Source organism: Atractosteus spatula (assembly GCF_055471065.1).
Source record: "Atractosteus spatula isolate fAtrSpa1 chromosome 10 unlocalized genomic scaffold, fAtrSpa1.hap1 SUPER_10_unloc_2, whole genome shotgun sequence".
In the NCBI taxonomy this organism is placed as follows: domain Eukaryota; kingdom Metazoa; phylum Chordata; class Actinopteri; order Semionotiformes; family Lepisosteidae; genus Atractosteus; species Atractosteus spatula.
Window position 1 is genome coordinate 2,104,719 of NW_028296622.1, and position 27,077 is coordinate 2,131,795.

Below are 27,077 nucleotides of genomic sequence, written 5' to 3' on the forward strand. Positions count from 1 at the left end.
TCTGGGGAAAAAGCAACCTTTTATTCAATCAATCAAGGTTTATTGATCAATGCACAACAATACAGCACTCAGCGGTGGTTGTCAGCTTTTCTCGCCAAGAAGAGACGGGACAGCACATCGAGAGAATCGAAAAAATTAAGATATATTGAAATAGAGTCAAGGTTGCAGAGTAGGATGTGATAAACGCCAATTTCCAAGCTTTAGATCAACCATTAAGCTCCCACGCCCTCTCCCAGAGGACTGCTGGGGTTTCCAGGAGAACTCTCGCCTGACCCCCGACCCCTGACCCTTGACCCAGGCCCCCTCGCCTGCTCCCGCCCTGCAGAGTCGCCGTAGACACATCATTGGCCGCCTCGCAGTCTCCGCAGCAACGCCTTGGACAGGACCGCCCCTCAGCCCCGACATGCAACCAGGTTCCTGCTGGAAGTGTCACTGCTGGGCCAGCAGGCGGCGCTGCTGCACTGTCGATGACCAGCAGGGGCGCTGACCTGCGGATGACCTGTGGACGGCCTCCAGCCTGCCCCCTTGGACAACAGCGGGGATCGCTGGGAGATTGAGTCTGTCAGGAAGACTGCTGGGCCAGTGGGCGGCGCTGTTCTGCCTCTGAGCCTCCGTTTCCCAGCCGGTCCCCCCAGGACGGCGGCCCCCGTGTGAGCCATGTGGGGTATGCGGGTCCGTGACACTCAGGGACCGACCGCTTGGCCACTGACGCTCCAGGACACTGTCCCAGGGGGGCGTGTCTCGTCACAGGAAGGGACAGCGCAGAGACGCACAGACTGGGGCCTGGACGAGCCCCTCGCTGCGGGGCTGGGTGACGTCGTATCGAGGCTGAACGCTGACCTGCACCCCCCCTGCCCCTCGCAGGGCGCAGGTGCCACCACAGGAACGGACGAGGGAGGGTCTCTCACAGCTCTGTCCCCCACAGCTAGAGGATCTCTCTGGAGGGGCCCCATCTCTGGGGCTCCGAAGGACCCCCGTTCCTCGCCGGGAGCAGCCGGAGTTTCTCCACCTCTCGCTCCAGCCTCTCCAGGTCTCGCTCCAGCCCGGCTCGCTGGTCTCTCTCTCTCCTCAGCTGCTCCTCCAGCGCTCTGCTCCTCTTCCTCTCCCTCGCCTCTCCTTCTCTCCTCTCCAGCTCCCTCTCCAGCCCCTGCTTCTCCTCCCTCAGTGTCTCCAGCTCCCTCCCCAGCCCCTGCTTCTCCTCCCTCAGTGTCTCCAGCTCCCTCTCCAGCCCCTGCTTCTCCTCCCTCAGTGTCTCCAGCTCCCTCTCCAGCCTCTCCCTCTCCTCTCTCGGTGTCTCCAGCTCCCTCTCCAGCCTCTCCCTCTCCTCTCTCGGTGCCTCCAGCTCCCTCTCTCTCCTCGGCTCCTCCGGCAGTTCAGACAGTCCCGGGCTGCTCTCTGGAGCTCCTCCTTCGCTCACTGCAAGACAGCACATCGTCACCATCACCGTCACTGGACAGCACTCACCTTCCCCTTGACTGCCACATCAGTGTCTCGGCGATCCATTACTACTGCCTGGCGACTCACTATTAGGAGGGAGTCCCGTCATGCTCTGGCATCTCCTGAATTCCTTGAGGGCCTCCAGCTCCTGTTCCAGCTGCTGGTAGGATTTGGGCGTGAAATGCTGGCCACGATTTCCTCTCACCAGCTGCTCGACCTTCTCCAGCAGCTCTCTGACCTGAGTGCGGTCGCCCCTGTACCTGTTGTTGAGAACATGATACCTGTTCCCACACTTCTCCACCAGCCACTGGAGCTCCTCTCCTCCTCTCTCGATGTGCTGCTCGATGGTCGTGTCTCTCAGAGCATGTGCCTGGGTGAAGAGCACCATCGTGTGTCTCCAGACCCTCTCCGTGAGGAGCTCCAGATGCTCCTCCACGGATCTCCTGTGGTTCTCCGTGAACGGCGAGTCTACAGGGATCACCAGGAGGAAGGCGTGGGGGCCGGGGGGACACAGGGACACGCTGTACACAACCTCCTGTCTGATGTGCTCTGGGGTGGCCTGCGCGGGAGCCCACCACCTCCACGTCCAGCCCGGGGTGTAGACCGCCGTCACCTGCCTCCCGGCCACCTCCCCCTGCCTCCTCACGCAGTACGTTTTCCTGCCCGGCCTGAACTCCTCTCTGCCCAGGATGGTGTTTCCCGATGAGCATTTCCCGATTTTCCTTCCTCCCAGCAGCACGATCCTGATCTCCGAGAGACGCTGTGGTGCCTCATGGGAATCCACCTGTCCCTCCCCTGTCAGAGAGATGGGTTTCGGTTTATAATTCAGAAGTCTTGCTGTCTCACTCTCTCTGTCGGTACACAAGGACAGTGTCTCTGAGGACAGTTTGACTGTAGACAGGGACAGAGAAACAGACCAGAAACTCACCCCCAGCTGTGGCCATTTCTCTCTGTCTCCTCCAGTCCCTCCTCTGTTCCCCTGGAGATCGAGACTCTCTTCCCGTCTCTGTCCCCCTCAGCCTCAGGGGTCTCTCTCCTCTCTCTGGGCTCCAGACCTCCGGAGACTCAGATGTTTCAGATGTTCAGTCCAGCCGCACAATGTCCACTGTGTGTTTCTGTGTTTCTGTGAGAGAAAGCGGATTATTGTGGACCGAGAGGGTGATTAGTTTAATTCTGGGAGCCACAGGACTCAGACAAGCAGTACTGGGTGACCTCAGATACAAACTGTTGCACTGAAGAGGCAATACACCCCCCCACAGCAGTTAAATTGACACCAGGAACAAACCACAACAGTCTACTCTACTCCAGGAATAACCCACTGAAGATTTATTCCACACAGGAACAAACCACAACAGCCTACTCTACTCCAGGAATAACCCACTGAAGGTTTATTCCACACAGGACCAAACCACAACAGCCTATTCTATTCAAGGAATAACCCACTGAAGTCCTTTCTATTCCAGGATTAATGCACTCCAGTTGTCTTCCGGGAGACAGCTAGCAGGCGTACGACTAAGATGGTACCAGGTAGATAAAGAAGGAATGAGGTCGAGCAGGAAACGGAGATTGTTTCGCAACCCGTTTACCTGGTTGAAAACCCCTTACTGGAAAAATGTCTATTAATACACCTTTTACTCACCCGATACTCGGAAAATCACCTGTCCTGAGAGCCTGTGTGTTTTTTCATGAGAAGAAATCGCTACTTTCATCCTTTAACTGCACAACCATGAAGGAGAGAGCTCAACACAAACAGATTTTAGAGAAATTACAACTGGGACTTGAATCGGGGGACATCAGGACATCAGGAATGAACTACCACCCCTGTCTGTGAATGACAGTCCCCGTCAGGGTGGTAGTGATTTCTGTGGAGATACTAGAACCGCACACAGAGGTGAGGAGAGAGGACGTCTTCAGTTCCAGACGCTGTAGTTAATAACCCATTACAGCACCTCTGAGTGTCTGACCATTTTTGACAACTGTGCTCTCTGTGCTGAGAAAATATTCATGTTTCTCTCTCCAGTCCACATCTTTCTGAGGAAATCTCTGGATCTGCACGAGAGGAACTGAGATCAGACTCTGTATTTATATCGATATATTCCTATAGTTATTAACCCATTCCTGTACCTCTGATGATCTGATCTCTTTACTGAGCAGTTAGTCTCCGTGCTGCTGAGGATTTACTGTCTCTCTCTTCAGTCCCCAGTCTCTCTGAGGAAATCTCTAGATCTGCACTAGAGGAACTGAGATCAGACTCTGTATTTATATCGATATATTCCTATAGTTATTTACCCATTCCTGTACCTCTGATGATCTGATCTCTTCACTGAGCAGTTAGTCTCCGTGCTGCTGAGGATTTACTGTCTCTCTCTTCAGTCCCCAGTCTCTCTGAGGAAATCTCTAGATCTGCACTAGAGGAACTGAGATCAGTCTCTGAATTGACTCACCAACTCCAGCAACGCCGAGAGACTCCCATCCCGAGAGCCCCGAGTCTTCAATCACACAAACTGTGACTTTATCGGCTCGTCCCTGACTCGACTCACGGGGACGAACTCAGAGGAGACGCTGTCAGACACAGGCGAAGGCTCGTCCTGCGAGTCTCCTCAGGCACGACGAGGTGAAAGAGGACGCCTGTCACTCGATAACTCCACGGAGCACTGTGAAGCTCTTCGCAAGAGGAACTGGTCGGGCTGCATTCCTCATCAGGAGGCATGTCGTTAAGGTTGAAGTCATGAGGAATAACAGCTTGTCAAAAGACAACACAGCCGAAGGCCTGTGGCACCTCTGGAAAAACTGAACCTTTACTACAACCTTAAAACAACATGGGTATAAGTGATTGATTTCTAAAGACTGTAAACACTAAGGGAAATCTGAATCTGTATACTATATACCTCCGTGTACTATATACTGTACACCTCTGTGTACTATATACTATATACCCCTGTGAACTATATATAGTATATACTGTACACCTCTGTGTACTATATACTATATACCCCTGTGAACTATATATAGTATATACTGTACACCTCTGTGTACTATATTCTATATACCCCTGTGAACTATATACAGTATATACTGTACACCTCTGTGTACTATATTCTATATACCCCTGTGAACTATATACAGTATACACTGTACACCTCTGTGTACTATATACTATATACCCCTGTGAACTATATATATACATACTCCTCTGTTTCCTATATACTATATACCCCTGTGAACTATATACAGTATATACTATACACCTCTGTGAACTATATTCTATATACCCCTGTGAACTATATACAGTATATACTGTACACCTCTGTGAACTATATTCTATATACCCCTGTGAACTATATACAGTATATACTGTACACCTCTGTGTACTAGATACCCCTGTGAACTATATACATCTCTGTGTATATAGTATATATAATGTGTCTGTGTATATAGTACAACTACACACTCCAAGCTCTTGAATTGTTTGCAGTGAACACAGGGTTCAGGAAGAATTGTGAGCAAAAGGTGACATACAGGAGTGGAGGCCATACCCAAATAGACTACATTTCACGAGGAATGACAGCAGCCGAAAGCTTGGGAGAAATTAGAATCGTTTATTGTGATGTGGAGATTTGGCGTAACCCGCTTGGCTGAGGGCCAACCTCCCGGCCGTTGGACGGGGAGGATAGGACCCCCAAAAGAACCAAGCGGGACCCCCAGTCACCAGTGCAGAAAAACAAAAACAAAAGATTATTGGGCCGATTCAGCTGAGGAGAGAAAGTGCCTGCTTGAGGATACCGGGGTTAGTTTTGATGTATGCATGGTAAGCCTCAGAGGATCAACGGCCGAGTTGCTTGATGAGATACTCGGGTATGCCCTGGCGAGCGGCGGAGGATGCGGCCCCTGATCTAAAGGAGTGCCCGGAGAATTGTTTAGGAGGGTATCATGATGCGGCCCGTCTCGTTTGCGAACAGAGGGGCAGTAGGCGAAGCTCCGGCAGAGGTGCGAAGATGTGCGTAATGGGATAGAGGCTCGTAAGGGCTTATGTAGGAACAGAGTTTGGAATAATAGGTGAGAGTGGCGGATCTGAGTTGGTTGGTTTTGCTTTTCTTGAGATAGAAGGTCAGCGTCTCGGAAGGTAAGATGGAGATGTTGGATAAGCAGGGTTGAGGAGAAGGATCGAAGGATGTGGAATTAGAGGTAATTTCGGAGCACCTTAAGAAGATAAAGAAGGCTAACAAGAATAAAGATTCAAGAGGGCGGTCGACCCAGGGTGAGTGGTAACCTGACCTGACAACGTTGAGGCAGGATTCAAGGATGTCTGAGGTAAGTGGTGCGCGTAGGTTCGGAAGTGGTTTTCAAGCCACTGAAAGCCTTTAAGGAGAGTAATTTGAGGGTGGATAAGGGATGGACAGATCGTGCCGAAAAGGAGTGGATGCCGCACAGGTATACTTTGGTGGTGGATGCTCGTAGCTTGAGTGAGTTTCTACGATGGCAAACGAAGGATGATACGGTGAAAATGTCGAAAGAACGGAATTTTATGTTCGTGGAGAGGTGGAAGGATTGGAAGCCCTTCCAGGCAGTGCAGTAAGAATTGAGAGTTCGAGGGGCGATCCCTCAGAGGATAGTTTGCTGGGCCAGCTGGAGATCGCGATGGAAAGGATGATTCAGAGGAACGCGAGTTCCGAATAGGGAGGTACTGTGCACGGGTTCAGTCTCGCATCTGGTGCCAAGTTCCTGAATTGAAAGCGAGAGAGAGAGTCAGCTATCTCATTAAGGTGGCCTGGAATGTGAGCAGCTACGCGGATGAATTGATGTGTGAGAGAAATCCATTTAAGGCAGCAGAGGAATTTCATGATAGATTGGGATGAAGACCTTCCTTTGTTGGTTATATGAACTACTGCATGGATGGCCGAATGGATGAGGACGGTTTTTTGTTTTCAATTGTGGCCCCAAAGAGAAGCAGCAACGACAATCGGAAATATTTCTAACAGGGCCGATGACTGGTTGGCGAGAGGGATTGGAAAGAAATCAGGAGGCCAAGGGGCTGCGAACCATTGGCCTTTGTAATAGCCTCCGAAACCGACTGAGGGGGCTGCGTCTGTGAAAAGCTGGATATCCTCGGTGTCAGAGAGGAGGTCATCGTAGAAAAGAGATATGCTATTCAAGTTGGCCAAGAGAAGCTGCCGAAGCCTGAGCTCGGATTTGCAGTTGGCTGAAGGGCTTACGTGGCGGTAAAGAGAGGGCGCGGAAGAGGCGAGGTCGAGAAGGTAGACCGTCCTTGAGGGATGATACGCATGGCGTAATTGAGGTGGCCGAGCGGAAAGAGAAGTTCCCTCTTTGTGCGAAATTTGGCGGAAGAATAGATAGAGATATACATCTGGATCCTGTCGATTTTGTCGCGAGGCAGGGAAGCGGAGAAATTGATGGGATTGAGGGTGATCCCGAGGAATTGGATTATATGAGAGGAGCCAGTTGTTTTGTCCATGGCAAGGGGTACCCCTAGTTTCCTAAAAACGGAAAGTGTGGAGGAGGCTCTTGCAGGTGGGGTGTGAGGAAGTCTATGGTAAGGAATCGTTGAGAAGGTGGACGAGAAAAGGAAGCTTATAGTTATTCGAGGGGATCCGGCCGAGAGCTTCGGCTAAGGTACCGAAAATGTTTTGGGCTACTCCTACGTCCGAAGGTAAGGCGGACTGCGAAGAACTTGTTCCACCAATGAACTCCGAAGAGGTGCCAGAGGTCTGGGTCAGGAGGCATAACTTTAACGGCGCTGGAGATGTTGGCCTTAGTGAGCCAGGCGCCCAGACGGACCGCTATGCCGATGGGATTGATGTGGTATGCGGGGAATGGGGAAGAGTCAAGTGGGCCAATCATGAAATCATTCTCGACTTTGGATGCTAGCAAGGAATCAATGGACTGGGGATCGGCGGTGGCAGATTGCAAATTTTTGCAAAAGACGAAGGAAGAAGGAAGTGTGCACGGGCCTGGTGAGAATCCGAAGGAAAGGCCGTCGAGTAAGATGTGGGTGGAAGAGGGGTCGGGGTGACGGAGCAGGCCGAAAGCAAGAGCGGGGATGTCGATTGGGGTAGACGGAAAAGCCAGTAGTCTTTTGGGAACGCTGAAGGTGGAGCGAGCATGGAAGGGCCGGCAGGGGCAGGCAGAGTGAGCATGAGCTTTGCCACGGAAGCTGCAAATGTGAAGGAAGCGACGAAGGGGAGAGGTACGTGTAGAGGAATTGAAGATGTTGGAAATTTGTTGGCCTCTGATCGTCATGATGGGGCGACCGCGAACATCTTTGGACCGGGAAGGTTTGAAGAAGACCTGGTGGGAGAATAGATGCTGTGGGGGAGAAGGGGCGGAGTCGGGGTTGGGCTTGCGGATGGTATCTGGGCAAAGATTTGATGAATGTGTCCGAGAGGAACAGAAGTCGAAGGAAATGGCTTGGACATCGGTGAAAGTGCGGCAGTAAAGCTCAATGTCGAGGGCTCCCCAGTAGGTGCGCTGGTTCCGTTGGAGTAGGCGGGCAGCGGCCTCGGCCAAGAACTGCTTATGGTAATCGTAGAACAGGGAGCCCTCGAAAAGGACAGATAGATCGGGGATGCTGTGCATGTAATCGTCGAGTTCCTGACGACGTTGGGGAAAGGCGGAGCACGTGGTGTCGCAGAAAATGCTGAAAGCCAAGCAGAAATCGGAAATTCGAAGGACTGAAGCAGAGTGAGGGTCGGAAGATTTGAGAGTAACGGAAATCGAGCCGCAGTCGACTGTTCTAGAATCAGAGTTGTAAGTGGAGGAAGAGAGAAGGTGAGCTAGATTGACGTCCGCACCTCAGAATTTGCTGCCGGAGTGAAAAGGGAATGGGAGGAGGACTAAACGTTAGTGTGTTAGGAGGAGCTGGGAGAGGAACAGCTGTTCGGAGAGGAAAGTCCTTAGTAAAGGGGAGATTGGAATCCAGGGCCGAAGGCATGGGATGACGGATGCCGTGTTGGACACCGGGGAAGGGAGAAGATGAGGAGAGAAGAAGAGCGGAAAGCAGGTTGTGGTAGGAGGGGTTTGACGGATCTGGGGCCTGAAGCTCAGTGGCTTGGGATATGGAAGCCGAAGACTGCTGACGAATTGAAGCGGGGGCGAAGGCTGCGTTAGGGACTGAGGAGGCTGCCGAGTCGTCTTGGACGCCAGGGGGTGGGGGAGGGTAAGGGCCGCCTGCCGGCTGAGCTGGGGGTCGTTTACTAGCTGGCCTTCGGGCCGTGGAGACAGCAGCGGGGCCGAAAGAAAGGAAACCGGGGCCGAAGGCACCAAGCTGGCGGAGCTTGAGCCGTGTTGGACGCCGGAGGTAGAGACAGAGGAGAGTGCAGAAATTAGATTAAGCGGAGAAGGGGGGGGGGGGGCGTGAGCCTGGGGCCTTAGACTCGGCAGCAAGGGGGCAGGAGGCTGGGTGGAAGAGGCTAGGTGCAGTTGTTCAGCAGAGGAATCGATTGCTTGGAAGAAGAGACAGACACGGATATATCAGGACAAGACAAGACAGAAGATGCGACAGGCAGAGGCGTGGGCGGCCTCGGGGTCCTCACGTTGGGATGAGTGGCGGCGGCGCGGGTGATGTCATCAGAGGGCGCCGGGGGAAGCTGGGGAGTTGATGTTTCCTTGTGTAGACTGCGGTTAAGTACAGGGAAAACGGAGCTTTTTTTTTTTTTGGAACCGTTTCTTTTAAAATGGACGCCATGTTTTCGAAGTATCCTCTGGAGGCTTGCTACGGTCCGGTTGGAAATCGCGAGAGATGATCCAGGAGAAGGGGGGGCCGATGTGCATGAAGCCCGGCAGCAGGGACATCCTCAAGAGAAGCCGGGGTTGTCTGGAGATTTTGCCGTGGAGGAACGGGAAGGCTGGGTTTGTAATGAGAGAGGGACTAAGACGGCGGAACGCAGTCTTCGGCGAGGAGTTGGATCTTGTGAGGACTGGCTGGGAGATGAGCGGCGCTGATGTGGCACGGCGGCTGAAGGAGGCGATGAGACGGAGGTGAGGGGAGCTGTGGGGGGTGGACTGGACGAGAAGGGTAGGAGAGTCTCCTGCGCTGCAGAAAAGGTCTTCATCGGAGCGGCGGATTTGTAGATCCATGAGAAGGGAGCACGGATTTGAGCTAGGCGAAAACAAACCATGCAGAAAACGAACGAGGAAGAGGAGAGGGTGACGTTTGATATTTATGGAGACCGGTTGCTTACGTCAGGATTAGTGAGAATTGCAGCAGCTGTGTCGAATGAGCGCGGCTGCCTTCATTCCTCCCGAACTTTCATTAAAAACTCCATATTAGTGAGAAGAACTGATAGAGCGAAAGTCCAAGATGCTAAAGTCCTGCCCTATGATGAGGCTGTTACCAGACAACACAGGCTACTGGTGATGGACATCACAATATTGAAGGAGCGAAGAATAAGGCAGAGGAAACACCCAGCACGAACTTAAGTGTGGAAACTGAGAGAAAACAAAGTAGATTTCAACAGGCTGGTGAGAGAAATGAAAAACAACACAGAGGAAACAGGGGAGCCTTCAGTTGAAGAAGAATGGACTGAGATGACCCACATCCTAGAAGAGGCTGCTACCAGTGTTTGTGGAAAGACAAGAGGAGGCAGACCGAGGGAAAATGAAGAGTGGTGGTGGGATATGGAAGTTCAGGAAACACTGAAGGAAAAGAAAAAAGCATACAAGGCACTGAAAGATGGCACTGGAGAATTACAAGAATATAAGAGACTAAAGAAGGTAGCAAAAAGAAGTGTAGCAAGAGCAAAGGAAAGAGCCTGGAAAGAATGGTATGAGAAACTTGAAACAAAGGAAGGAGAGGACCAAATCTACAAGACTGCTAAACATAGAGCGAGACAGAAAAAAGATATTATCCGGGTGGCAGTACTCAAGGGTGGAGAAGGCAGAGTCTTGATTAAAGAAGAAAAGATCAAGCAAAGATGGCTGGAGTACTTCAAAAATCTGTTAAATGTAGAAAATGAGAGGGAGAACCTAGTGGAGGCAGACGTAGTGTGTGGACCAATCCAAGAAATTTCAGTAAAGGAAGTGACAGAAGCTATCAAAGAGATGAAAGTGGGCAAAGCAACTGGACCATCAGGAATAGCAGCAGAACACTTTAAGAACCTCGATGAAGAGGGGATTCAGTGGCTGACGAGATTGCTAAACAATATTGCAAAGGAAGAGAGAATTCCAGAAGAATGGACAAAAAGCAGTATGGTTACCATCTACAAAGAGAAAGGAGACCCAATGGAGTGTAAAAACTATAGAGGAATAAAACTTCTGGAACATGGATTGAAAATCCTGGAAAAAATTCTGGACAAGAGACTCAGAAAGATAGTCAGGATCCACAACTCACAATTTGGATTCTCAGCGGGGAAAAGCACAACAGATGCCATTTTTGTGATGAGACAGTTACAGGAGAAGACACTAGAGGAAGGGAAACAGCTGTATGTGGCCTTTCTGGACTTGGAGAAGGCATATGACCGTGTGCCCAGAGAGGTGGTGTATTGGTGCTTGAGGAAGAAAGGAGTACCAGAAAGCATGGTGAAGTTAGTTCAAGCAGCCTATAGAGATGCAACTACGAAGATGAGAACACAACGGGGCGAGACAAAAGAGTTTGAAATCACAGTTGGAGTACACCAAGGATCAGCACTAAGTCCTTTCCTTTTTATAAACATTATTGACACACTGACAGAGGAGGTAAGAACAGAAGTGCCTTGGGAACTCATCTTTGCTGATGATGTGGCACTGATGGCAGATTCAGAAGTAGAACTACAGGAGAAAGTGTTCAAATGGCAGGGGAGTCTGGAAAAGGGTGGACTGAAAATGAATGCAGAAAAATCTGAAATAATGGTAATGGAGAGAAGAGGAGATACTATGACCAATGTTGAGGAGACAAATGGAGGAAAACTGAAACAGGTTGATGGCTTTAAATACCTTGGATCAAAACTGGTAAAGGGAGGAGAAACACTGGAGGCAGTAAAACAAAGAGTGAAAGCTGGATGGAACAAGTGGAGGGAAATAACTGGAATAATCTGTGACAGGAAAATTCCTAGAAAGTTAAAGTGCAAAATGTACAAGACTGTGATTAGACCTGTACTACTATATGGAGCTGAATGCTTGGCAGTTGGAAAGAGGGAAGAGAACTTGATGAGAAGAACTGAAATGAGGACGTTGAGATGGATTCTGCAGATTTCAATGAAGGATAAGATCAGAAATGAAGAAATCCGTAGACGATGTAGGGTGGTGGATGTGGTGGAGAAGATGCGAGAGGCGAGGTTACGGTGGTATGGACATATCATGAGGAGGGACGTTGAGGAAGTAACAAAGAGGGTAATGGAATTTGAGGTGGAAGGTAACAGGGGAAGAGGCAGGCCTAGAAAGAGATGGATAGATAGTGTGAGAAAAGATATGGAGGTATGTGAAGTGAGTGAGGAAGTGGAGTCACCTGGAGTCACACAGAAGGGGTTGGAGCTCAGTCAGCAGTCTTGGCATCAAACCCAACACAAGAAGCAGAAACAAACCTCTAGTTCAACAATCCTTTATTAGACATATTCAGTGTTGATTTGGATATTTTCTTTTCCTCATTATTTAGACCTTTATGTATTTGGATCCTGGAGAGTGTCTGCATGCCTCCCCCCAGTTCTTGCAGGTGTTTCTGGGTAACGTAGTTTCCTCCGCCACGCAGAGGCATGCTGGGTAAATGGTCCACGGATGCCTAAATGGTCAGGAACTGCTCCGCGTGCTCTGCGTGTTTGTGCCGCAGGGCGCTCCAGCTGCTCTACATGCAGGAAGATGGATGTCAGCTGCACGTCTGCCCCAGCCGTGCTCCCCAGTCAAATGTTGTCACGAGTGGGAAGGATAATGACAAAACAACAGAGATCAGGACATGACCGGGTAGGTAAATCAATCCCTAAAGCTAAATCATCCGAACCCCCACCCAGTAAATGATCTCGTCTTCGTTCTCTGGCACAGCTTCGGGGAGAGGAGTAATGATTCAGACACATAACTACCGAGGAAATCCAAAGACTGTTTTACAAAGGATTCAGACTCTTAAATAATGCCGACAGTGGCCCAGAGTAAGAGCTAAGATACGTTCTAAACTAACCCGAATACAACCTGCGGTGAAACCAACCCAGACACCACCAGACGAAAGGGATCCCGTCTCCTCGCTCGAAAACTGCATCGGCCAACAAGTAGAGGCCTGCTTTTAACCAAGGGACGCTTTTCGAGGGAAATCAGTTTCCTAAAACTGACAAAAGAGCAAGGTCTCTTAACGAGGTCCGAATGCGCAGCTGCAGTCTGGCCTCGTTAGGTGATCCGGAATAAAGAGCTCTCCTCCCTTTGTCCCGTGATCTCGACTCCTGCATCTGCCTGTTCCACCCTGTCTGCCTGGACGGTTGATCGAGACACGTAATCACCTACCCTGCACTTCATTAACCAGGGCTGGTTACAGGAGGGCTTCGACCACACTGGGCTGTTTCTCACTGCCCTCTGCCTGCTGTCTCGCCTGTGTCTCGCACCCCTGTCCGAGCTTCACAGTCTCCCTCCGGTACCTCTCCATTGTCTCCCTCAGCTCCTCGATCTCCCTCTTGCAGCTCCTGTGCTCCTGTCCTGCTGGAGTGAACTGTGTTGTCGACACACTGACCTGCTGGAGAGTCTCTCTGTGTCTCTCTGCCTCCTCTCTGGCCTTTTCCTCATAGTGCTGCCTGAGCTCCTCCATCTCCCTCCTGTGTGTCTCCTCCCTCTGTCTCCTCTCCCTCTCTTGCTCCTCTCCCAGTGCCTCCTTTTCCCTCTCCAGCCTCTCTTTCTCCTCTCTCTGTGCCTCCTTCTCCCTCTCCAGCCTCTCTTTCTCCTCTCTCAGTGCCTCCTTCTCCCTCTCCAGCCTCTCTCGCTCCTCTCTCAGTGTCTCCAGGTCTGTGTTCAGTTTCTGCTGCTGCTGCTCCAGGACGCCCCTCAGTTTGGACAGCGTGGAAGGAGGCGGGGTCTCTGCGGGGCTCGTCTCTGGGGCGGCACCTCCGCCCGCTGGAGAACAGGAACACAAGAGCACTGTGAGCCCCCCTGGGCGTGTCTGAGACTAACCCTGAAGCTGCACTGGTGTGGAGTGGAGATACGAGGGGGGAGGGTACCACCCTTATATATCCACCAGTCAACTCTGGGCAAACATCCTTTTGGCCTTAATAAACTGTGGCCTGCTGGGATATGTAGTTTTTTTTGTGTGACTATCTTTGCACGTTAGGGTTGACTTTGTGACTATAAAATCTGAATAGGGCAGTTACAGGGGGGTGGACCTGTACGCGACGCACAGTAGATGATTTTGCCCCCAAATCCGTTTCTGGTCTCAATAATCCACGCTGCTCTCTGCACAGCCTGAGAGGGTACTGTAAGGTGTAGGGGTCCAGACTTACAGCTGGGGGGCTGAACTACGCTCTGCGCTCTGCTCCGGTTCCGAGTGAATTCCTTCATTGCTCTGTGTAGCTCTGCTTCCAACCTCTCCTGGATCTCTCTCTCCTTCCTCTGCAGCCTCTCCTCGTACTCCTGGGTCCTCCTGAGCAGCTTCTCCTCCCACTCCTGCCGCAGCGCCGCGATCTCCGGTCTCTCCTGCCTCCCCCCCGGCGCCACTGAAACAGGAGGCAGGAAGCGGTTCCCCTGGTGTCGCTGGAACAGGCAGAGTCCCAGTCGATGGACCGCTGGGTCCAGCTGCTGACTATTAGCTTAGTTCCCCTGAGTAAAGTTGTGCTTTCAGAACCAGTGGGGATGGACAACTCCCTCCTGAACTGTCACAGCTCACAACTCCCTCCTGAACTCTCCCTGCGCCCTCCTGAACTCTCACAGCTCACACCTCCCTCCTGAACTCTCCCTGCTCCCTCCTGAACTCTCACAGCTCACACCTCCCTCCTGAACTCTCCCTGCTCCCTCCTGAACTGTCACAGCTCACAACTCCCTCCTGAACTCTCCCTGCTTCCTCCTGAACTCTCCCAAGCTGCAGAGTGTGTGTGTGTCTGAGACTGTCACTGTGTGTGTGAGAGTGACTGTCACTATGTGTGCAAGTCTGAGTGTCTGTGTGTGTGTGAGTCTGTGTGACTCTGCTTCCCCGTCGTTGAGCGCCATTTTTGCCGCGGCCCTCTCTCTCTCTATCTCTATCTCTCTCTCTCGTTCTCTCTCTCTTTCTCGCTCTCTCTCTCTCGTTCTCTCTCTCTCTATCTCTCTCTCTCGCTCGCTCTCTCTCCCCCTCTTCGAGACAGGGTGCTGCCGTGTCGATCAGACTCACTGTTGGGAGGGTGGACCAGGCTATTTCTCATGTTGCTCTTGACAAACTGCTGCTTCGCCGTTTCGGCCGTCGGCTCTTTCCTCCTGCTGCCCTTGGGCTCCTTGTCCCTCCAGCCGTGTTTCTCCATCTCATCCGAGAAATAACAGGCACTCGTCCCCGCAGCCATGTCCTCTATCTTCTCCAGCAGCTCTGTGACCTGAGTGCGGTCGCCCCTGTACCTGTTGTTGAGAACATGATACCTGTTCCCACACTTCTCCACCAGCCACTGGAGCTCCTCTCCTCCTCTCTCGATGTGCTGCTCGATGGTCGTGTCTCTCAGAGCGTGTGCCTGGGTGAAGAGCACCATCGTGTGTCTCCAGACCCTCTCCGTGAGGAGCTCCAGATGCTCCTCCACGGATCTCCTGTGGTTCTCCGTGAACGGCGAGCCTACAGGGATCACCAGGAGGAAGGCGTGGGGTCCAGGGGCACACAGGGACACGCTGCAGCGTATGTCCTGTCTGATGTGCTCTGGGGTGGCCTGCGCGGGAGCCCACCACTTCCACCTCCAGCCAGGGGTGTAGACCACCGTCACCTGCCTCCCGGCCACCTCCCCCTGCCTCCTCACGCAGTACGTTTTCCTGCCCGTCTTGAACTCCTCTCTGCCCAGGATGGTGTTTCCCGATGAGCATTTCCCGACCTGCCTTCCTCCCAGCAGGATGATCCTGATCTCTGAGAGACGCTGTGGTGCCCCATGGGAATCAGCCGGTCCCTCCTGTGTTCCTGCAGCTGGGACTCTCACCCCTGTCAGAGAGGAAGAGCACAGTTAGAGCTGGGACACTCCTGACAGCTCAGCTGCACAGATCAATTCCACTCAATCAGAAAGTACCGCCCAGTCCCTCACCTCCACAAGGGGGCAGTATGACTGTATAGAGACTTGAGTCCTTTCACATCCTTGACCCAATCAATTCAATCAAAACACAAAACCATCATTCTTAAAAGTTAAAACAATGAGAAACAGTTTGCAGTGAATTTTAATGTCAATAAAATTGTAACGTGTCTAAAATATCCATATACCACCGCCAGCTTCATTTTCTTAATAATAATAATAATTCCTCACACTTATATAGCTCTTTCCTGGACACTCCACTCTAAGCTCTTTACAGGTCCTGGGGATCCCACTACCGCCACCAGTGTGCAGCTCTTTACAGGTCATGGGGATCCCACTGCCGCCACCAGTGTGCAGCTCTTTACAGGTCATGGGGATCCCACTACCGCCACCAGTGTGCAGCTCTTTACAGGTCATGGGGATCCCACTACCGCCACCAGTGTGCAGCCCCACCTGGATGATGCTCCAGTCCTCTCCCCACACACCAGCTCTCAGTGGGGAGGAGAGCAGAGTGATGGAGCCAGTTCAGAGAGGGGGGTTATTAGGAGGCCATGATGGGTAAAGACCAGGGGGGAAATTTACCTGCTGAGCTTCAGTGGTGAACTGCTTGGTAATATGGCTTCTGGCTTATAAACCTTATTGTACTGGCTTAGACCTTTGTATTAAAGGTCACTGCAGCAAATTCAGGGACACTGAGAGAAGAGGGCTCCTCTTCGGTGAGCTCTTAGGAACAGCTTTTGATTAATAGTCAATACCGACCCCCTCGTCAAATCCATTCCAGGAACCGAGAGTGGGTGTCTCTGTACCTCTGTAGTTGATGGGGACACCCTAACATCTCTCCTACCGGTGGAAAGGGGAGACCCGCGAGATCGAGGTCCAGCCCGGGAGGACGAAACCGGGCTGAAGAGCTGGCAGTGGAGGCGGGCTCAGAGTGTCACAGTGTGAGAGCTCATTGGCCCGTGAGGTTCAATGACGTGCTCGAGGTTCAGAGACTCCGCGACACATCGGGTTACTGAGAACAGGGGAGCGCTCACATAGCGGGCGCCTCGGGCTGGTCCGTTAATAAAGCAGAAGATGGCTTTGGGGCAGGAAAGACCGAAAGTACAGCTGGAGGGCGCTCCTGCTCTGTCCTGTCCCTAGTTTCCCTGTGCTTTGCATGTCCTTCCGGTGTCTCTCTGTCTGGGGGTATATATTTCCGGGTCTCCCTTTCCCCCTTGCTCAGCGTTGAGGGTCCGGATGTCCCGAGTTTGGCCCAGGTTCGGTTTCTCTGTGCAGCGCGTCCACTGTGCGTCTGGGCAGGGGCGCCATTGACAGGGACCTGTTTCTGGACTGAACAGCAAACTGCTACATCTTTTTGTTTTACAACCGTTTTTGTGCAATATATGCCAGGGACCTGTGCAACAAAATACATTTATATTCATATTTATTTATTTAGATTTAGATTTAGATTGTGCAATACAACTTTTTGTGTACTGTTCTGGTTTGTTCTTTGTGTGTTCTGGACTGTGAGTAAGGTACGAAAAGTGTCTCATGGGAGAATTAAGTCGAGCGATTTGTTTCGTTTCAGATTTAATTGGGAAATTGGCCCTGTTGTGCGTCACACCCGTGAGAGCTTAGGGGAGGAGCTCGGGGTCTTCAAAGGGAGGAGAGAGGGAGCAATCAGAAGTAATCAGCTCGCCAGAGAAACCTGGACAGCGGCCTGAGCCACAGCCACGCCTGCCCAGTGGTCCAGTTGGTGTCAGAGCAGGAGAACTGGGAAGGTGACGTCGCTGTTTTTAATTTGCAAAGGGAGGGATTTTCACAAAGGAGGAGGGGGGGATGTCTGAGGCTTCTAAGGGGACCCAGGATTCCCAAGCCCTTCCAGGACAGTCGAAGTATAGTCGGGTTTCGTCTGCTGCAGAGACCGACCTGTTCTCATTGTTCTGGGGGGGGGGGGAGGAGGAAGACGGCTCTTGCCTTACTCGTTTGGATGATGCTGTGCTGCTGTTGTGCCGAATTCATCCTGCCAAAAGTCCCGCATTTAAAGAGGTACTTTTTTATCAACCTGCGTCCCTGCCGAAATCCTTCTGCGCTGTGAGCCGATTTGGGCAGTAGTTATCGGTTATAGATCGGTTACTAGGTATGGATAGAGAGAGACTTTATTGATCCCGTGAGGGAAATTGCAGTGCAGCAGCAGCTTAACACAGACAACACAGCCACAGTGTGACGAATGATACAATAATAATAATACAATACATAGAATACAATCAGTACAGTGAGGGGTGCACTAAGAAGAGTTACTCACAGTCCACACAGAACAAGCCAGAACAGAACAGTACGCAGAAAATCGTATTGTACCTATGAATATAAATATAGATATTAATATAAATATAAATGTATTGCTCATACATAAATGTATTGCACGGGTCCCTGGCATATATTGCACCAAAAACATCAGTAAACAGAAAAAACAGATGAGTCAGTTTACTGCTCAGTCCAGAAACGGGTCCCTGTCAGTGCTGCCTCTGCCCAGACGCAAGGTGGGTGCGTTGTACAGTCTGATGGCAGAAGGGAAGAATGACCTTCATACAGTAAGTTATCAAGTAGGATCGTTGCAGGATCGTAGAACTCTGGCTCTGTAAGTCGTCCCTCGGCCCCAGTTTTAAAGACGTGAGCTGCTCCCTCCTGATTCTGACTGCCTGCGCGGTGAAGGCTTACTTGGGGACAGAAGGAGGGTATTTCCCGGGGCAGAAGAACTGTCTCAGGGCAACAGAAGGACAGAGAAACAGACCAGAAACTCACCCCCAGCTGTGGCCATCTCTCTCTCTCTCTCTCTGTCTCCTCCTGTCCCTCCTCTCTCCCCCCTGGAGAGCAAGAGTCTCTTCCCGTCTCTGTCCCCCTCAGCCTCGGGGGTCTCCCTCCTCTCTCTGGGCTCCAGACCTCCAGGGACTCAGTCACGAACCCCCGCAGAACCCCGGGCAGCTGGGGGTACCGATCCAGATGTGTCACCGGCTCCTCCAGATGTTCAGTCCAGCCGCACGTTGTCCACTGTGTGTTTCTGTGAAAGAAAGCGGATTATTGTGGACGGAGAGGGTGATTCAGTCACATTAGGGAGCCCCGAGACACAGAGTCGCACTGAAGAGGCAGTGGACCCTCCACAGCAGCTTACTGTACTCCAGGAGACCCCCAGTCCTGGCGCCTGTGAGCGGGAGGGGCAGAGGAGAGCGTTAAGCTGGGTGACGCAGGACAGAGAAAGGCACTCACCTGCTGCACACTGGTTCCCTTCGGCCTCAGGGACTGCGTGTTAACTCCCAGCAGGTCAGGATGAGTCCACAGGCGTTGAGGGTCTATTCCACAGCAGGGTTGTTAAACAACAGGCTGATGGAAGGTCAGGGTTCGTCCTCAGTGATCAGTTCTTCTCCAGGAGTAGATCACAACAGTTGATCCTACCCCAGGACTAAACCACAGCAGGGTTATTCCACAGTGGAATTAACCCCCCCAGCCGTGAGATCAAGGTCGGGATCCGTCCAGGACTGCACCACAGCAGGGTCACCCTCTCCGGAGGGCGAGAGCGGCCGTCTGTGTTGGGCGTCCTGAGGTGGAGCGGCTGTTCCTGTCTGCGAGAGGAATGTGGAGAAGCGAGAACATTCTCCTCGCGCTTCTGCTGCGAACTCTTCCTGTAACCCCTTCACGCCGGTGAGTGGAATGGGCTGTAATGGACGCTGTTCTTCCGTATAGTTTTCACCGGGATGTTATTGTGTTCAGTCTTTCTATCTGTTCTCTACCCGTAGAGTCTACAGTTTTAATCGATAATCTACTGTTTATGTCTGTGAAACACAGCGAGAGGGGGTTCCCGCTGCCTTTCCTCATTCGCATGAAAGCCACTGATGAGGAAACAAGGAGCTGATTTTTTAAATCATTTCCCTCTTCAGGGGCGCTACATGAGCAACCACTCAACATGCAGAGGGGCATGTGAAAAGAAAGCTGGATCTCATTAACTCATTTTCTCCTCTTGTGTCTCACGGAAAGACCCGTGGAACAAACTGGCCCGGGAGAGGGAGCTCTTTTCAAGTCAGTGTATTTTTATATAGCGCCTTCCACAACAAGGCTGCCCCAAGGCCCTTAACAATGCAATTGACCAGACATTGTGTCAATACAGAACCGAAGACAACGGAGGAGAGGAACCAAAAACTCCTCAGTAAGGAGAAAAGAAACCTCTGGGGGGGTCCAAGGTCAGCTGGCAGCCCAACCCCTTTGGGCATGCTCACATTCCATAATTTCAAAAGAAGGGAAAGAAATGAATGTTTAACGCAGTGTCGAAGAAAGCTCTTCATGCAGAGTCCCTTCTTCACGCGCATGAGGAGGATACAATCGCGCAGATCTGAGAGCAGCCTCTCCTCAGAGACAGTCACTGCAGTGAGGTCTATACAGCACATTCACTCCGGACAGCTCGTTCGCAATTTCCAGAGGAGGAGCTGTTTTTCCTCTCTGCGAAACACTCCCTTGCGATTGACCGCGTTCTTGTCAAGCAGCGATCTGACCTTGTCTGCAGACAGAAGGGAGTACGTAAACAGAAGGTGGGGAATGACCTAGACGTTCTGTGGTATTTACGTCATATAACGGGCTTGAATGAGCCTTTTATACTGTTGCTAAGCAGAAAAGGCACATGGGCAAAGGCAGATAGTCACTTTATTACTTCATGAAAGGTCAATGCTAAAATCCTTCCTCGGTAGTTAATATGAGACTTCGTACAAATACATAATGAATATACTGAATATATTAATAATATACTGTGTAATATAATAATATAATATAATTCTAATATACACTGTATATAATGAATATATACGTTTATAAGAGATGAAGGACACATTCAAAAGGACTGTACTTTACTCTTCCTATTCTTAAATGTACTCAATCAAAATAAACCCGAACCTCTGTGTAGAATAAGGTAGATTTACACACTTTGCACAGTACAGGACAGGCGGAGCACCACCTATGGGGGAGTTCGCATGTTCTCTCTGCGTCCCAGGACAGGATGGGGGCTGGATTCTCTCCGGGATTATATTTGCCCTCATTTGTCAGCGGCTTTCTGATTCACTAGAACCTCATCCACGCTGGAGCGCCCACTTGAGGTTACAACACCATCCCCCGACTGTTAGTCCCACCCCAGACTGGAAGCCAAGGGCAAGAGAAAACCAGGCCAGCTCAGCAAATCCCATAACTGTTGTCCGAAGTCTTAGACCGGAACGAAAGACTCTAACGCATGACACGACAGACACAGAGAAATGGCATGAGTTTATTTCGCCGGGCGAAGAGACTGTGATTCACAGGGAGACGTGGGGGCCGAGTTACACAAACAGGTTTTACAGGAGAGACGGGCTGATTCGAGCTCCTGGGCCGGAGTCCGGACCGCAGCACGTTCCGCGGGGGAGTTTGCGTGTTTCCTCTGGTCTTGCAATCGTGAAACTCCACCAGCCGGGATCTGACATCCCTCCCCCCTTCCCCCCCAAAACCCTTCTGGGCTGGAGTCCAACTGAAACACAGAGGCCAAAGACGTGAGCTGTTCACCCCTCCCTCTGTGCCCAGAATGCAACACTGCAATCGTGAGTAATAAGCAGAAGGTCACAGGTCACAGGTCACAATGTATAAAGGCAGCAGTTTTCTGCAATAAGTAGACTGCGGACAATTTTAATAAGTCTGTGGCAATTGGTTTTAAGTGAAAAGTATATAACCGAGCGCCTTTGATTAAGCGCATTCCGAACATTTTTAAGAAATCAGCGAATTGTGAGTAACAAGTGTGTGGCGAGAGGTTTTGAGTAGCTTTGAGTCACCTGAAACCTTTAAGCACAACTGTAACACACCACAGACACACACACACACACTGCGAGGGTCCTACACTCCAGATCGGCTCTGTCCCCACAGACAGGTAGACGAGTGGCTCTCGGGGGGCAGACGAGAGTTTTGCTGTTTCGCGTTTTTCCCAAGAGGAGCCGCTTTCCTTCCCAGCATTCCCTGCTCGGCTTCCCTCCTCACATCTGATTGGCCGGTCTCATGGAGGGGGCTGGGGGGGGCTGTCATTCCCCAAGTGCCCAGAGTCCCCCCCCCACCTTAAATCGCCCCATAATCAGAAACAAGCCGGCAGAGAAACTCATTAGCCAATCAGACCCCTCGATCACCATCACACGTCCCGGTTCCAAGAATACTTAAGGGGCTCAGTATTGGGTATCCCAGCGGAGCCCCTAGCCGATGTCCTCACGTCTACCTGATTGCTGTCCGACTCCTGAATCCTCTGGCTTCCTGACCTGGGCTTCCCTTTGACTACGATTCCAAGTCCCTCAGGCCCCGTGCCTGATATCCAACCTGCTACCGCGTAGGGGTCCAGTTTTACAGCAGTTTTCGCCGGTACAGGGGGACAGTGATCCCCACTTCGTGCCCCAAGCAATATCGTTAGCGACTCTAACTGCTAAGCAATTGTCATTGGTTAATTGGTTAATTGGTTAATTGAAGGGGATTCATCCATCGACTGTCTTCCAGCTGTTCTCTCCCCGAGCTGCTCACGGGAGCTCGTCCGCCCTGCTGGGCTGCTCCGCAAGAGCTCGGATCTGCCGGAGGACGTTCCTGTGAGCGGCTTCTTCCGCCCTGGCCCTCTCCTCATAGCGCCGCCTGAGCTCCTCCCTCTCGCTCCTCTCCCTCTCCCGCGCCTCCCTCAGGTCCGCGATCTCCCGCTCCAGCCTCTCTCTCCCCTCCCTCTCGCTCCTCAGCTCCTCCTCCAGTGCCCTCCTCCTCTCCTCTCCCTCGCTCCTCTCCCTCTCCAGCCTCTCTCTCCCCTCCCTCTCGCTCCTCAGCTCCTCCTCCAGTGCCCTCCTCCTCTCCTCTCCCTCGCTCCTCTCCCGCTCCTGCTCCTCTCTCGTTCCCTCCATCTCCCGCTCCAGCCTCTGTCTCTGGTCTCTCTCCTCCCTCAGCGCCTCCCGCTCCCTGCTCCTCTCCTCCCGAAGCGCCTCCAGCTCCCTCTCCAGCCTCTGCCTCTCCTCTCTCTCTCTCTGCAGCTCCTCCTCCAGCCCTCCCCTCCACTCCCGATCCCTCTCCTCCTTCTCCCTCCGCTCCCTCTCCCACTCCTCCCGCAGGGACGCCACGTCTCTCTCCAGCTTCTCGCGCTGCTCCAGGTCTCTCTGCACCATCTCCTCCAGGACGCCCCTCAGCTTGGACAGCATGGAAGGAGGCGGGGTCTCTGCGGGGCTCGTCTCTGGGGCGGCACCTTCGCCCGCTGGAGAACAGGAACACAAGAGCACTGTGAGCCCCCCTGGGCGTGTCTGAGACCAACCCTGAAGATGCACCGGCGCGGAGTGGAGATACAAGGGGGGAGGGTACCACCCTTATGTACCCCCAATGACCACGCCTTGGTCAACTCTGGGCAAACATCCTTTTGGCCTTAGTAAACGGTGGCCTGCTGGGATAGGGTTAGGGTTTGACCCTCGTGGGTCGCCCGAGGGCAGGTCTCCTTCCCCGGCGTCCTGACCCTCTGGGTCCGGGGCTCGGAGCAGCCGGATTTCAACTCCCGTGCTCCTGATTCCTCGGCCCCGGTCTCTGTGCGGGGATGGATCACCCAGGGTATGGAGTTTTGGACCGCTTCCTGGTTTCCCCCAACCGGATCGTTTTGGACCCCCCCCGTCAGTCACCCGGTAGCTCGCGCGGCTGGTTCCCTGTGGCATCACACTGGAGCCCCGCGTTTCACGCCCAGGGGCGTCGCGGGACGAACCGGTAGGGGGGTGGAGCGGCTCGGGCTCGGTCACACACGCGTGGGATCGTACCGGGAGAACCGGGATCTGGACTCACTGAGTGGGGGTGGTGTTTGGCTGTCTCCACCCGGAGTCTGGGAGCGTTCCTTCGGCGTTGCCTGGCTCTCTCGCTCCTGCCGCAGCTCCGCGATCTCCCGTCTCTTCTGCCTCCCCCCCGGGGCCAGGGGGACTCCGCTCACTGAAACGGGAAACGGGATGTCACTGCGGCAGGCAGGGGTCCCGGTCGGAGGGACGACTCGCTGCGGTCTCCAGAGAACCGAGCACGCTGCAGAACATTGAACTGGCATTTTCGGACCGGGCGCAGGGCGGAATACGCCCTGGTGCCGGTCCGGCACACACAGGGGGATGAGGGACACTCGCACTGAGGTCCGACCACTCCAGAAGCCAAATAACCGCCCCCGCACGTCTGTGGACTGTGGGAGGACACGGGGGGGGGGACGTGCAGGCTCCACACAGACAGCATCATAGGAAGAGATCTGATCTCGGTGGGGCCAACTAGATTTATGATAATGTTTTCGCATAAACAGCCGATTTCCGACTCACCGTTGGGTGGCGGGTCGAGACTCTTCCTCAGCCAGCCCCTGACGAAGTGCTGCAGCTCCGCCTGCAGCTCGGGCCCCCTGGGCGCCAGCCCCTCCTCCACCTTCCTCCGCTGCTCCGCGTCCGCGGCCCCGAGCTCCCGCTCCCACTGGCCGCACCGCCCCTCCAGCTCTCTCGTGAAGTAGCGGGCGCTCGTCCCCGCCCCCGCCGCCGCCGCCATGTCCTCGATCTTCGCCAGCAGCCCCTCCACCTGCGCGCGGTCGCCCCGGTTCTTGCCGTCCAGGACGTGGTACCTACGCCCGCACTTCTCCACCAGCCACTGCAGCTCCCTCCCGCCTCTCGCCACGTGCTGCTCGATGGTCGTGTGCCTCAGGGCGTCCCCCCAGGTGAACAGCACCAGCGTGTGCCGCCAGACCCCCTCGGTGAGGGGCTCCAGGTGGTCCAGGACAGACCTCCTGTGCCAGGGAGTGAATGGCGAGTCCACCGGCACCACCAGCAGGAGGGCGTGGAGGCTCGGCAGGCACAGGGACACCCCGAACGCCACCTCCTGCCTGACGTGCTCCGGGCTGAGCGTGCCCGGGGCCCGGCTCCTCCTCCGCCAGCCGGGTGTGTTGACCACGGTGACCCGCCGCCCGGCCTCCTCCCGCTGCCTCTTCACCGCGTAGTGCTTCCTCCCCTTGAGGAACTCCTCGCTGCCCAGGATGGCGTTGGCGGCCGAGCGCTTCCCGCTTCCCGTCTCTCCCATCAGCACCATCCTGATCTCCGGGAGCCGCCGTGGTGCCTTCTGGGAAGGCTTCCTCCACCCTGTGGGAGAGAGAGAGAGAGAGGGGGGTGCAGGGTTTCTACAGGGAGTTTCCTCGGGTCACTGGCCACCCAGAAAGATGCCCACCTGTCGTCATCTCTCCCTCTCTCCTCTCGAGATCGAGCGGCTCTTCTCCCTGTCTGCGATCTTGTCCAGAGCCGCTCAGGGTCAGGTGCTGATGATCGATGATGATCAGCCCACGAGTCTCTGTTAGCGAGAGCAGAGCGCGTTGTTGAGTGAGACTGAAGGGCTTGCTTGATTTGCCTTGAGGGTACAGCTTCTTGGGGTTTTCTGGGGTGTCTCTGAGGATCTCCAAGGATATGAAGGGATGTGACGCTTGGTTGGCCAAATTTTCCCCCTGAATTCCTGTCAAGAGCTCTTGACAGGTCATGGGGATCCCACTACCACCACCAGTGTGCAGCTCTTTACAGGTCCTGGGGATCCCACTACCGCCACCAGTGTGCAGCTCTTTATAGGTCATGGGGATCCCACTACCGCCACCAGTGTGCAGCCCCACCTGGGTGATGCTCCAGTCCTCTCCCCACACACCAGCTCTCAGTGGGGAGGAGAGCAGAGGGATGAAGCCAGTTCAGAGAGGGGGGTTACTAGGAGGCCATGATGGGTAAAGACCAGGGGGGTAATTTGGCCAGGACACCGGGGTAACACCCCTACTCTTTTTGGAGGAACACCCTGTTGATGTTGTTGTTAATTTTGAGGTTATTGATCCTCGATCGTACCGCTCGGGACCGGAGAGCGCGGTTTCTGAGCTCGTAAATATTCAATCTCTGAGTCTGGATCTGCGCCGGAGTCGTTTTCTTACCCGTCTGCTCCTCCTCCTCCTGTGTGAGAGGAAGAATCGGCACATCTCTGGAGCTGCCCAGGAGCAGTTGAATTCATATTTATCCCGACAGTTATTAACCCATTCCTGTACCCCTGACGATCCAATCACTGTACTGAGCAGTTAGTCTCCGTGCTGCTGAGAATTTACTGTGTCTCTCTCCAGTCCCCAGTTTCTCTGAGGAAATCTCTGGATCTGCACGAGAGAGTCTAAAACCGCTGTACTTTCTTCCTTTAACTGCACAAGCATGAAGAGAGAGCTCAACACAAACAGATTTTAGAGAAAATACAACCGGGACTTGAATCGGGGGACATCAGGACATCAGGAATGAACTACCACCCCTGTCTGTGAATGACAGTCCCCGTCAGGGTGGTAGTGATTTCTGTGGAGATATTAGAACCGCACACAGAGGTGAGGAGAGGGGACGTCTTCAGTTCCAGACGCTGTAGTTAATAACCCATTACAGCACCTCTGAGTGTCTGCTCGTTTTTGACAACTGTGCTCTCTGTGCTGAGAAAATATTCACGCATCTCTCTCCAGTCCCCAGTCTCTCTGAGGACTAGAAAAATTGAGATCAGACTCTGTATTTACTCACCTAAGAATCCCGTCCCGAGAGCTCCGAGTCTCAGACTGCAGCTGGATCTCTGTCTCACTGACGCCGCTGAGGACTGTGTGTGTGTGTGAGGACGCACTCTCGTCTCCTGGTGTCTTCGGAAAACCGGTCGTGCTCGTTTTTGTAGATCAAAGGGGAATTTCCTGCAGTTCGACACTGACGGAACAGTGACGTCTGGGTTTTCATCTCCCAGCTGGCAGCCCCCCTCACTGGAACCCAGCAGGTGTGGGGCTGGCCAGTACCTGGAGGGGAGACTGCTGGGAAAACACTGAGGCTGCTGCTGGGAGAGGTGTGAGTGGGGCCAGCAGGGGGCGCTCTCACCCTGCAGTCTGTGTGGGTCCTGATGCCCCAGTATAGTGACGGGGACACTGGACTGTAAACAGGCGCCGTCCTGCGGATGAGACGTCAAACCGAGGTCCTGACTCTCTGTGGTCATGAACAATCCCAGGGTGTCTCTCGAGAAGAGTAGGGGTGTTACCCCAGTGTCCTGGCCAAATCTCCCCCTGGTCTTTACTCTTCACGGCCTCCTAATAACCCCCTCTCTCTGGACTGGCTTCATCACTCTGCTCTCCTCCCCACTGAGAGCTGGTGTATAAATACACCCCTGTGCACTATACTGTACACTATATACTTCTGACAATTGTTTTTTTGTTTGCATTGTGTTATTGCTTGTATTAAAAAAAAAACAGTTTGAAAACAGCCGGGGTTATCTGCTTCAACAACAGGGCTGGGCAGCTTGTTCCCCCCTCCCAGCCCCCTCTGTGTACAGTAGAGCCTCCTGTCCTGACTGGAGGAGCTCACCCAGCTGTGTCTGGAGAGAAGCCAGGGTATCGGCTTGTTCCCCCCTCCCACCCCTCTCTGTGTACAGCAGAGCCTCCTGTCCTGACTGGAGGAGCTCACCCAGCTGTGTCTGGAGAGAAGCCAGGGTCTCAGCTTGTTCCCC

General features: G+C 53.1%; 1 protein-coding gene across 1 annotated transcript; it reads right to left on the minus strand.

Annotated features, from left to right (window-relative positions):
- Positions 1-25,411, minus strand: LOC148812634 (uncharacterized). The gene is made up of 17 exons (XM_088908529.1): positions 24,771-25,411; positions 23,885-24,685; positions 23,379-23,519; positions 22,104-22,809; positions 21,848-21,970; positions 20,956-21,078; positions 20,084-20,088; positions 18,807-18,889; positions 18,717-18,741; positions 18,345-18,491; positions 14,699-15,478; positions 13,836-14,048; positions 12,882-13,452; positions 3,882-3,967; positions 2,366-2,512; positions 1,525-2,232; positions 1-1,416 (listed from the first exon to the last, which is right to left on the minus strand). The coding sequence occupies exons 1-17, from the start codon at positions 25,162-25,164 to the stop codon at positions 926-928; spliced, it is 5,544 nt and encodes a 1,847-aa protein (XP_088764655.1). The 5' UTR covers positions 25,165-25,411; the 3' UTR covers positions 1-925.
- Positions 25,412-27,077: the final 1,666 nt, after the last annotated feature.

What these genes read in the sequence shown, in the direction of transcription:
- LOC148812634 (XM_088908529.1), bottom strand. Translation starts at nt 25,164, where the DNA reads ATGACCTATAAAGAGCTGCACACTGGTGGCGGTAGTGGGATCCCCAGG. An exon ending in GTAGTCAAAGGGAAGCCCAG is followed by an intron (nt 21,079 to 21,847) that starts GTCAGGAAGCCA and finishes TCTGTGTTTCAG; the next exon opens with TTGGACTCCAGCCCAGAAGG. An exon ending in AGAAATGGCCACAGCTGGGG is followed by an intron (nt 2,233 to 2,365) that starts GTGAGTTTCTGG and finishes TCTCTCTGACAG; the next exon opens with GGGAGGGACAGGTGGATTCC.